The sequence below is a fragment of the Nothoprocta perdicaria genome, unplaced genomic scaffold (genome assembly GCF_003342845.1).
Source record: "Nothoprocta perdicaria isolate Ctin4 unplaced genomic scaffold, notPer1 scaffold_366, whole genome shotgun sequence".
Lineage (NCBI taxonomy): Eukaryota > Metazoa > Chordata > Aves > Tinamiformes > Tinamidae > Nothoprocta > Nothoprocta perdicaria.
The window spans coordinates 302,166-314,408 of NW_020455606.1; the positions used below are offsets into that span (position 1 = coordinate 302,166).

Here is a 12,243-nt window from a genome sequence, read left to right on the forward strand (position 1 = left end):
TTTAATTTTTAATTACCTAAAAATAATTAAAAAAAAATTTCTTCTTGAAAAAGGAGGAGAGGATCAAAAATAAATTACTTCCTTTTTGACATCTCTTCTGCCGGCCACTGCCTGTATTTTGCTGTGGAAGGAATGAGTGTGAGTAGGGCAGTAAAGATGCAGTGCTATTGACATAGTGCTACTGCTATGAGTACATATTTAGTCGTATTTAACAATGTGACTTACRTTGGAACACCAATTACAACAGGTATAAGCAATTTCTAACAGTTGACATTTCAAATTGTGTGACACAGAAATAAACACCACCTGCAGAATGTATTATTTTCATGTTTCCAGTCTTGAAAGTCAGATGATTTTCCTTCACTCCTTTTGCAGATTGACCATCCTGAGTTTGAGATGCCACCTGAGAGTAAATTCAAAGAGAAAAAAAATTATCTTGAGGTAACATATCAGAGGCTGAAGCAAGGTAAAAATAGCTGTTTGGTGTAGGGATGTCGTTGAATTGCCTCCTGGTTCAGAGTGGCCTGTTTCCATAGGGTATGGACACAGGGGTATGAACCTCTGTAAATGTCTCTAGAAGGAATTTGTTACAAAATTGTTTTCTTCACTAAAAATTTATTTTGTAAAAGGCAATTTCTTTTTAGCTGACAAGCTTTAAAGTTCCATAAAGAGCTTGCTGTACATTTAATGTATGTTTTTTAAGTAATATGAATCTAGGCTTCCCCTTAGATTTCATCTTGTCCACAGAAAGGCATTATAACATATAAATTAAAATTTGTGTGTATTGGGGGACTGGTAGCTAGCATTTTAAAGCTAATTGTAGAAGTTGTAACTCTGAGCTCTTTGACCTTGGGAGTCATTGCAGCAAGGGTTATTTCATTACAACACTCTCATTTTTCTGAAATGCATAAAAACTGAGTTGATTTCATTTTCTTAGTTTGACAAGTCCTTAAATAATGATCCTGCTCACCCAGCACATTTCCTTGATAGGTCATGAAAACAGAAGCAAGAATCTGCCATTTCATCTCCATCCAAAATACTGACTCTTTGTATCACTGTCCACTACATTTCTCTCTCTATTTTAGGGCCTGTTATCCTAAAATGGTGTTGGAATTTAAAATGATAGTAAGGTGGGACAGAAATAAGGTTATTATTTGTTGGAGATATAGTGCTGTTCATTGAGAAATCAGCTGGGTTCATGGGATGGATAGAGTGACTTAATTTCAGTCATGTTTCTCTCCGTGCTTTGTATTGCAGGTTCTCCGTGTGTATCTCTCATATTTGGAGAAACTAGGGCACCTACTTGGAGAACCACAGGATGTTCCCCCTGGCTTCTTTTCCCTTACCTTGTCCTTCATCTCTAACCTCCAGCAAGTTATCACGCCATTGCAGGAAAGACAACAGAGAGGGATGCTGTTCTATCGTACCACCATCAGGGAGCTGCAGGTATTCATATCTGGAAGATCCAGATCAAAAGAGCTATAAGATACCTTGTTTAGATGGCATTCCCTTGCAGCTTATATGTGGAATCTGTTGAAGTCCCAGTAACCCGTTAACTTACTGTCTCTTATTGGTAGCATGTTGGGCTTTTCAGGCCTCCAGGCCCATATCTAATTTGATAAGAATATGTCTTCTTTCTTTTTCTACTACAACCGATTCCCATCCGATAGCCACAGCTTAACTGATTGAAAATATGCCTTACTGGTATTTGGGAATGTATCCCATTTTCCCTATTAATTCTTGCYGCTTAATCTGTGTGTATAGTTCAACATGTAAGCTTGACTTCACTTTTAGGAAAAGGCACCTGCGATCGACTGGCTGCTGTGTCTGCAGGCAGCCTTCCATCCTGTGCCAGTGAATCTCTCTCAGCCAATTGCGGTGCATGACATGGATTACCTGCAAGGCATGTCACGGCTTATTGAGCAGTGGCAGAAGCAAAGGTAGGAGTTAATGATAGTAACTGTTCAAGCCTCAAAAAATACTAACTTCAGATATTAGAAGTTTTAGAGGTCTGTGGAGGATGATCCTGAAATCACTGCATAATCCTAAAATCACAAGCATAATGGATTCAAAGCACATGTGACTGTTATCCTCAGGTTCAGCTAACTGTGAGGCTTAATGCCTACTCCCAATAGGCTTGCACATGAAGACATGGTATATATACATATAACATCTGGCCACACAGACTAACAGAGACAAAATGCTTATCTCTCTATCTGGATAGATATATAAATACAATACAGATCACTCCAGCAGCTGAACTCTGACACTCAGCCTAACCAGTTGCTGGTGCTAGGCCTTCTGATGTCCTCAGAGCAGGCACTTGGACTTAAAATATTACAGATTTCATGATCTGACTCCAGCTGAGTCATAATATGTGCTTAAATGGGCCTTTAATATTGGTCTTTTTAAGTGCCCTTTTCTTACAGGATCCTTCACATCTATATGATCGTTTGTCTGATTGGGAACCTCTCTCCAGCCCTTGACAGTCGGTTCCAAGATGCACGCCTGGAGCTGTCTAAGATTCTTCATGGAAAAATAGGATCCAGAATGGTGAGCTATCCTCCCACCAATTTCTTCAGCCTCTGCAGCAGTGCTAGGACACTCTTTCTGGATGTTATCTTCATGTGTCTTCCGGATGGAGTTAGATTTGGGGAGGAAAATCACTCCTGCCATGCCAGTAAATTKTTTCTCTTTCTAAAGGGGATGATAATATGGAATTTGATGTAACACCAAAAAATAGAGAACTGGTGACTCTGTATCATGAGGCAAGAAACAGCATCTTCCTTGTTSTATTTGTCTCAGCTCCTAGATAAGTCCTAATCATTTATGAAAGTAAGCAGGGTAAACTAGTACTTTTTTTTTAACTTAAATAAAGTTTTCTGAGGTGCATAAGGTTACCAACTACATTAATTACTTGTTATTTATGGCTCTCTTTCTAAATAATAGCATATATTCAACTGTTTATCTCTTTACATATCTTTCTATTGTTTTCATCTTCCTCTATTCTTTCTTGCTCTCATGTATTCCYATTTCTTTCTCTATTCTTATAGATCCCAGAAGATCGCTGGAGGATGTGCTTGAGTGAAACCAGCTTTTTTTTTGAACCAGTCCTAGGGCAGATGATTGTTCAAGAAATTTTCCCGCAGCAGAGCAAGAAACTTGTAGGTATTCATCCTCTTCTCCCCTGAGCACAGCTCAACTTCCTCTTTCTTTCTTTGCCATGTCAACTTCAGATCAAGGAAGCAAGGTCATATGCAGATTGTATATCTKTTAAAATGTTCTTTTGCATATGTTCTTGTCCCTTTTTGAGGAGGAGAGCTGCACATTTTTTTTTTCTTTTGAGGCTAAGGCTTCATTTTTTAAAGGAAAACTAATRTAGTCATTGAGGTTTATGTGGAGTTCACTGTGTATAAAAGTAACACAAAACAACAATCCCAAGAAAAGATAGCAGGAAACTCAAAACTTTGTGTGTTTGAAGCACAAAACTGAATCAATGAAGTATAATTTTATGAGGGAGAGTCTCACATTGCTGTAAATTTGGAAAAGGAGACCCCAATGTGTAATAGTTGTGGATCCTAAATTTGCRTAAGTGTCAAGGACTTTTGGTCTGGTGGCATTCCAATAAGATTTAAATACAGAGCAGTTATGCTTCCCTCTTACAGTGAGAGGTGAGAGGAAAAGGTATATGAGAGAGAATGCTGAGTTCAACAAAGGGCCACATTACACCTAAGAAACCTAAGACTAAACAGATGTAAAAACTAAATTTTCTGTGTCACTGGTAAAGAGGAATTGAGGAAAAATCTCACTGAAAAAATCTCACTGAGGAAAAGTTCTCAGTGAGAAGGAGGAATTTCTCACTGCAAAAGAGGAATATCCCTGTTTGTTTTGTGGTTGAATTGTTAGAACATGAGAAAACTAAGCAAAATCTAAAGAGTTTTGTAGGCAAACTTGACAGTGCTTTCTTTTTCCATGGCAGGCTGAGCAGATGTTCTCTGAGATCAGAGATGCCCTCTACAGTCGACTCTTTCAGGTGGAGTGGATGGATGAGAAGACTCGTAAAGAGGCTGAGCTTCTGGTATGTGCAGAAGGTCTAAATTACTGAGGCCTTCCTTTCCCTGAAGCCTTTAGAGGAGGAATGGAAGGGACCTATATGAGAGACGATCCTAGACACTTCTACAAACACATGCTATTAAACAGATCTAAATGCATTTGTTTGTGGTTTTGTAAGTGTGGTCATATACATGCGATCATTCCCTGATACATAGATGCAGAAAGGCTCRGTATTTGCTCATAGATTCCTTTAGTTAATTGTATTGAGATACACTGCACCTGAAGATTTGCACATGAAGAGAGTCATGAAGCTATGAGAGCCAATATCAGAAAACATTGTTAAAAAAAAGAGTAGAGTTCCATTATGCCTCAGACCATTGAGTTCAGAAAGCAGAGCAACAAGTGGAGGTGTATTGCTTCAAACAGTGTAGTTGTGCTTTTAAAGGACTGATTTGTAGATCATATTTGCATTATTCAAAATGCRTCTTAAAAAGAGCTTCCAGAATGTAAAGCCTTCTATTGGTCTTTTTTTTCTTTTTTTGTTTAATATGTTTTCAGATTTCCAGACTGCAAGTGGAAATTGGCTATCCAGCTCACATACTCCAAACTGACAAACTGAACCTGGAATACCAGAATGTGAGCYATATAATGTAAACATGCTTGCCTCATTACTGGCAGTTTACCTGTACCAACTGCCTGTTACTGAAAGAGCCTAGAATTTCTGGAGCAAGGCGCATACCCTACTGTTCTGAAACAGACTGTCCAGGGGACCTGCATCTATTGCTTATAGTTTGTTGCTTATGCTTTCTTCTATCAAGAGGGTAGGACTGAGAGGGATTAAAGATTGCTTGGATGTGTGTTTGGCCTGTGGGTATCTTTCATGTCAAAACTTAAACTGAAGTTCTTTATAATGGGAGAGGAAAAAAGGAAGTATTTCAGTGGATTGTATTTTGATGAGTTCCTTTCTTTGCTTCTRGGACTTTGCTTTTTGTCATACTGTCCAATTTATCCTTCATTTATGCTATATGACTGTCACATTGCCTATCTCTTTACTCAGYTGGAGATAAATCAAGAAACGTTTCTCCTCAATATCGTGGCTTGCTTGAAGATACTGAGGGAGAATTCCTACCAGAGACTCCTTCAGCATCACTCACAAAATAAGTAAGTTTTTGACACTGAAATGAAAAAAAAAAAAAAAAGAAAACAAACAAACAAACAAAAAAGAGAATCACAGACTTGCAGATTGCAGATTAGTTGAGATTGGCCACGATTTGTGGAGATCATCTAGTCCAACYCCCTGCTCACAGCAGGGTCAACTATAGGAGATGGCTCAGGACTGTGCTCAGCCAGGTTTTGGACATCTCCAAGGATGGAGACTCCACARCCTCTGTGGGCASCAGCTCTAGTGTTCGACTGCTCTCACAGTAAAATATTTTCATCTTAAGTTTAAATATCCCATACTTCAATTTTTGGCCATTGACTTTTGTCCTTTCCCYGGATACCACTGGGAAGAATCTGGCACCATTGCTTTTATACCCTCCCAGGAGGTATTTATACTCATTATTTACACTCATTATTTATATAATGATGCATCTCTTAGTCATTTTAGTGGTCCCTCACTGGACTATGTCTGGTATGTCTCTTTCTTGGAGTGTGTTTGGAGGAGTGAAGGGGGACAGAAAGGGAAGCAGTACTCCATATGTGCTTTCACCAGTGCCAAATAGAGGGGCATAATAATCTCCTTTGACCTACTGGCAAGAATTCTCCTTAATGTAGCCCAGGGTACTACTGGGCTTTTTCACTGGAAAGATGTCTTACTGACTCATACTCAAAAAAAAAGGTCTTTAATCTGGCAGCCTGTCTTGAATGTGAGCTCATGCTACCAAACATGCCAACATTTCAGACCTTGAGAAAAAAAAATGCCTTTTCTGCCCGTTATCATAAAACCTTGAATAAAGGGAATAGGTGATGGTCCTCAACTTAGTTGTCTGACAGCAAAGTATTGTGTTGAAATGAATAGCAGTGTGGTTACATCAAAAGCAGCACACAGGATGCTTTTGGAGGCAGACATGCTTGGGACCCAAGGCTGCTTCTATGCAGCGTATTACAGGAGGCTAATAATTGTGACTTACTGGACAGGGAGGCTGTGAAAGGGGAATCCATTAATGTACATGGAAACTAAGCTATGACAGTGACTGTGTGTAAACAAGTGAATGTTTTCTTTAAACGTCTTTTACTCTAGGTGATAGAAACTTCACCCTTTGCCTGTGCTGCGTGTAAGTGGTACCAAGAAAACCATTTTTTGCACACACAGTGGAGAAAAGGGGCAAAATATGAAGGAGTTAATATGTTCTCTCTTTCTCTTTTTCTGCTTCTAGCTGGAAGATTCCTCCCTGGTATGTCCACTCATACTACTCACTAAGRCAGCACATGGTGGTCTTCCCAGCTGGAATGTTTCGCAGCCCTTTTTTCAACCCAGAATTTCCCAGGTATGGAGGGACTGCAAAGTTGGAAACTAAACATAATTCCTTTTGCTGCACCATGTTTCCAGGAAGAATTTGAATGGGTTTGTCTATAACTCTTTAAACAAAGTTTAGTGTTTTCTTAAGGCAGATGGTTCCTGTTTGCCAGTTCTGCCCCAATGATCTCTGAAAGTGTTTGAACATTGACTTTGCTGAAGAAAAATCGGACTCTAGAAATTAAGCTGAGTCTGTTTTCTTTTGTCACTGACTGATATCAGACTCTCAGATTTCTTGGCATTGAATATGAATCCAGGGCAGAAATCTCATGCAAGTTTACTACAAAAGAAGATAGTTCACGTCTGCATCTTATTTTCTAGATTCTGTAATTCCTRTGAAACCTATAAAAATAGTAGAGTTGCTGAGTAACTTCAAATGTCTCTTCAAATGATCAAATACAATTGTTCTTCTCTTTTTTTTAAAGAAACCTCCTCTAATAAGTGGACATGTTCTTTATCCCTTGCAACTATGATTCTTTTGCAGTTCTTATAATTGTGTTTTTTCGTCATATTGAACAGATCTGTTCAGTAATAATTTTTCTGATACTGAAATCACAAAATATAGTTGTCCRTAAAAGTCTTAGTTATACTTCCTTTTTAAATGTTAATGGAAAATGATTTGTCGAAATCTCATTTTATTCCAGAGATAAACTCACATTGTTGTAAGAGACTTAAATTTGAAAGAAACAGATGCATCAGTTAAAATAGTTCTTCTTTTTCTGATTTTCTACCACCAGTTGTACAATATCTTCTACTGCTTGAAGTGTTTTAGAAAATCATTATCATATCAAGAATAAGACAGTGTGAAAGAATGATAGCAAAAAAAAGAAAATACAGTAATATGAGTTTTTACTCACCGTATCTTTCTGTCTGAAAAAGTATCTGGAGATTCTTGCTACTTTTACATTCATTTTTAACAAAATAGATTTTTCTCACTGTCCTTCCAGTTGAGTAGACTCAGAAATCAAACTTCATAAGCTTTTGGTGGGACAATGCACACACTAACATAACTAGTATGTTGTTATGCTCCAAATTTAAAATTTACTGCCAAAAAGAACTCTCCAGTTCAGATGGCGCTAAGTATATATTTAAAAATAAGAGTTCAGTAAAGCAACACTATTTTTATAAGCTACAGGGCTTCTGAAAAAGCAGCTCTTACAGAAGATGAGCTGTTCAGTTTTTGTCAGTGTTTTATGGATTTCCTACTATATAGTAATGATCTTCTACATTCATTTAATACTTTTCACAGTTTTAATCAATGCATGTTAGCAAGAAATGAGGTAATCATTTCATGCTATGGAAATAATCTTCAAGTGGACTCTTGTTCATGAAAATATTTGTAACTTCCTGGCATACAATCATAGATGACCTCTGGAGGTCATCTTCTTTGTAGCAGGACCATTCACAAGGTACCATCAGAATATTTGTAATGAAACCTTTGTGTAACTTTTGGGTAACTAAAGACATATCTCAACAATACRTCTTCTTTAGAGTGTGTGTTTCAGAAAGTCTCCCACAATTTCTCAACAGACTCTTCATTATTATTATGAATTAAGAGCTGGGAATACTTTTTAACTCAAACCCATGGAACAATTTTAAGCATTGGTAATTTGTTTGGATTTTATGGAGTGTAGTATATCTGGGAGGCAATTAATAGAAAGTCTGCCTGCGTTCTTTCAGAGTTGAATGCTCCTGCTCAGCACATAGTTGTACGCAGTGGCTAAAGAGAAAGAACACTCACATCTTTTTCTTTTTTAAAAAAGAACACACACATCTTTTTTTCTTTTCCTATTTTTTTTCAGCGCTGTGAACTTTGGAGCCATGGGGGTCTTCATGGCACATGAGCTTCTTCATGTCTTCTATAATTATGGTAGGTGCTGGCTATTGGTCAAGCTTATCTTCTGTGTTTACTCTTCCAGGACCTCAGTGGGCACAAGAAATTTAAATCCTGGTCCCTATAGTCAATGCATATGTATATTATTAAGGAAACCCATTCCAGTTCATGTAGATTACTAAGAGGATCTCAATGATTAGTGTGGGGAATGCTAGTGAACAGCAGAAATAACTTTACTTTCTAGGACTTCTGTTTCCCCTGCAGTGCTGCCTGGGGGCTGTCCTACCTGCAACAGGAGTGCACTACAGCAAGCTATAGATTGCTTGGTAAAACAATATGAAAGTTACTCCATGTTCGGATTTCAGATCAATGGGACTTCTACTCTTTTGGAGAATACAGCTGACAATGGAGGACTTGCCATTGCTTACCAGGTAATGCAATCTACCTAATTCCCTGATCTTAGAGTCTCACCACACAACTCAACTAACATATTGCAAGATTGTCGGCACATCATAGGCTCAGGGCAGTGTGTGCCAGGCATGTCYTCTACTTTTTTAGTTAGAGGTTTACCTCACTACTACCATGAAAGACCACTCCTCTTCATCCATTCCAGGGTGGGCCTTTGTTTTGTTCTCAAGTTATATCATGCATACAAAAGTAGATATTTACTATGTCACACTCATTCCTAAGGAACTAAGGAACTAAGATGAGTTAACTATTTGAGTTAATTTTAGTTACCCCAAAAAACAGAAATCTATGTGGTGTAAAAACAGCTCCATAATATTCCTTTCAGCATTGACTTCTGTCTAGAAGGATCCTTGCTTTCTTCATGCAAAAGTTCARAAGTTCATAGTTTCGTTCAATGTGCTCTGAGATATTTAGTTCTCAGATGGTACTTTTTTTTTATGCTGAGAATGTTGAAATAATTCACATGCATTTGCAAACTAAACAAAGGTTTATTGGTGGCAACAACATGCAAAATGTTTTTTATTCAAATATAGGTGACTCATGTTAAAAGTAGTTTTCATTCTTTCATAATGCAGTTACCACATATCTTCTTCTGACCATTAATGTGTGGTAGAGTCCTTAGACCTACTAGCATCACAGTCCATGGTACTTGAGAGTGAGCAGAGAGATATAATTACTTTTAAATTTATTAAATATTCATTAGATTGATATAGTTCATAAATGGAAGGCATSTTTTGGGGAAACTGTCTGAAGACTGGGCTGTTATTATTACTTTTCTTTCTCCACAGGCCTATAAGAACTGGCTGAAAAAGCACAGACAAGAGAAGCATTTACCTAAAATTGGACTTACACATGATCAGCTCTTTTACCTCAGTTTTGCTCATGTAATGAATTCCACGCTAATCAGGCATCTGTCTCCCTTTCCTGTCCTCCAYGTTGTTATAGTTTGTCTTTCTTAATATTCAGAGCTCTTTAACCTTCTTTACGGAACTGGGCATGATTAATGTTGAGAGATTCAGAATCTCTTTTGGAAAGCTAAAATTCACTAAATGCTTTTATGTAAGAAACCAAAGTTACCGAGGCTACATCTTTATTGTCTCATTAGATTGGGAGATGCAAGATTACATAAATCCAAGCTCTCGGTTGCTCAACATTCTCTGTGTTCTGGACTAGCTAGYTTACAAACAGAGCAGATGACTTGTTGAAAAGGGAGACTGAGGCAGAGAAGTGTAGAGAAGGGGAAGATGGTGGGAAATTGTGGTTGCGAGGGAAAAGATCTGCATACCCCATTGCCCCACCTTGCGTGTTTTCTTGCTAGCTTCAGCAGGCTCAGGCATGCAGAATGTGCAGAGACAGAAAGGCRGCCCTTAGGACTTGTTCACATGAGGCCTTTCATGCAAACTGACTTTTCCATTTTGCTTCTCTCCAGGCMATGTGTGGACACCAGGATCCTGAGAAACTGCAGTCTTATGTGCACACAGATCCACACAGCCCTTTGCCGCTTCGTGTCTGTGGGTCTGTCAGCAATAGCCAGGCCTTTGCCAAACACTTCAGCTGCCCCAGCARCTCACCAATGAACCCAGATAAGAAGTGCCACATCTGGTAATCTGCCTGGCAAAGGAGGAAGAGAAACATGAGAGAGAGATGAAGGCCTGAGCTGTGAAAGTATGGCCATGATATCTGGGCTTATGGAGAGACATGGTGCTCATATTCATTCATCTGCTTTCCTTTACTATTTAACCTTTCCTCAGCCTCAACTTGCACCTCTCTCAGCATTTATTGTAGCAAAAATTCCAACCTGAGTTCATATGGGAAGAGTCTCTTGCTGCTCCTACCAGTACTGTGTCCCAGCTGGGTCAACTCTGGAGTTTAGAAAATCGCAAGCTAGCAAGATGCCTGGTCAGTCATCTTGGGCTAGAACAGTCTAGGAAASTACTGTTATACTTGTTCTTCTGTTCGGTGTATTTTCCTGTGGAATCTAGCAGCTCCACAGTCATGTTGAAGGTGCCAAGTGGTAGCCCTAAAACCTGTTCATATCAGAGCAGCTGTTAGGGAGATCCTACAGATTACTATGCAAACCACCTATTTATACTGACAGAGAAGGAGAAATAATCTTCTGCCAGTAAGTGAAGACGAAGATAGGAAAGACAAAACTCCAGTTTCTAAATTGACAGATGAGACACATAACAATGAAGGTTGTTCTTGGTCTCTCTTTAGTTCATGAGTTGATGTGAATGATATTTAGCAGAGTTTTAGCTTTATCTCTGCCCTTTTATCCAGGTTCACTGAGACCAATCATTCACACATTAACCCATTCACTTTCATGCCAGACTCAAATGTCTTGTGCAAGAAGTATTTTCCTGTTGCTAAGTCCTCTCTGAAAGATGACAGCAAACAACAGAAATTTTAACAATGTCATTGCTTGCCTTTTCATCAAAGAAGACAGAAATGATGTATAGTCTGAGAAAAGAGAGACTAAAWCTCCTAGAACACAAAAGAGAAAAGAGAAAGGTAGCACTGCTGGTGGAAGAGGAATTAGGAGATGAAAAAGGGTACTGCCCAACAAGATWCCCTTTCTTTTCATTCTCTGATTTAAGGCAAGGATATGGGTGAAGGTGGCGTATCGGACAGATAGAAGGGGCCTTAGAGATCTCTGAAAATTATTAGCCTGAAAATTCAGAATTCCAAGACCTTTTCTGGATCCTGAATCAAATTTGCTCGTCCCTTCAGATTCTGTGACTCCTACATTTGTAAATACCCTCCAAACAGGGGAGTTCAGCTGTTGTAAGTTTTTACTGTCTAATCAAAAATGGAATTTTAGGGGTTGCTAAAATATGCCATAATTGTGAAGACTGAAATTCATAATAATTCTCTGAATTCTAAACAAGTACTGATCAATGCACCAGAAAAATTTCCAATAACAGGCTCTTCAGTGTTTTATTTTCATTAAAGACTAAAATATTAATAAAAATTGTTTCAGAAAAATACCTCACTTTGTTTATAAATTCTTTATGGTCAGATCCATTTCTTTTCTTATATATTTGTACTGTGCCCGGCAGAACTGGATTTCTTAGCTGATATTCCAATACAAATAATACCTCAAAATAATGTGATTTATTTAGTCATCAAAAAAATTAAAAAAAATAGTCTTGTGCTTTTCTTTAAGGGTCACTTTTAACCTGTGTATGCTCCTCCTCCACTCTTTCAGTCATTTTTCCCACAAACATGTTTATAATGTTTGGACAGTCATTCATTCAAATGCTATAATTAATAACCTGTAATATCAGTCACCCTACTTTGAATTATTTCATTGTATAAAGACTACTTGATTTCTTTGTAATGTATATAGAAAGCAAAAGCTGTTTACAGT

General features: G+C 38.1%; 1 protein-coding gene across 3 annotated transcripts in view; it reads left to right on the plus strand.

The window, feature by feature from the left end:
- KEL (Kell metallo-endopeptidase (Kell blood group)) overlaps nucleotides 1-11,807 on the plus strand; it is a 27,386-nt gene extending 15,579 nt beyond the window's left edge. For 2 of the 3 annotated variants that reach the window (XM_026044475.1, XM_026044477.1), the window contains 13 exons: nucleotides 376-441; nucleotides 1,258-1,446; nucleotides 1,795-1,940; nucleotides 2,430-2,553; nucleotides 3,054-3,164; nucleotides 3,980-4,078; nucleotides 4,612-4,689; nucleotides 5,111-5,214; nucleotides 6,432-6,542; nucleotides 8,374-8,441; nucleotides 8,670-8,836; nucleotides 9,662-9,757; nucleotides 10,303-11,807. In XM_026044475.1, coding sequence (XP_025900260.1) covers nucleotides 376-441; nucleotides 1,258-1,446; nucleotides 1,795-1,940; nucleotides 2,430-2,553; nucleotides 3,054-3,164; nucleotides 3,980-4,078; nucleotides 4,612-4,689; nucleotides 5,111-5,214; nucleotides 6,432-6,542; nucleotides 8,374-8,441; nucleotides 8,670-8,836; nucleotides 9,662-9,757; nucleotides 10,303-10,479 — 1,536 coding nt within the window. In that variant the 3' untranslated portion in view covers nucleotides 10,480-11,807. Of the gene's footprint in view, nucleotides 1-375; nucleotides 442-1,257; nucleotides 1,447-1,794; nucleotides 1,941-2,429; nucleotides 2,554-3,053; nucleotides 3,165-3,979; nucleotides 4,079-4,611; nucleotides 4,690-5,110; nucleotides 5,215-6,431; nucleotides 6,543-8,373; nucleotides 8,442-8,649; nucleotides 8,837-9,661; nucleotides 9,758-10,302 lie in introns of those variants that run through there. The other variant, XM_026044478.1, reaches the window with a different exon arrangement.
- The last annotated feature ends 436 nt before the right edge of the window (nucleotides 11,808-12,243 follow it).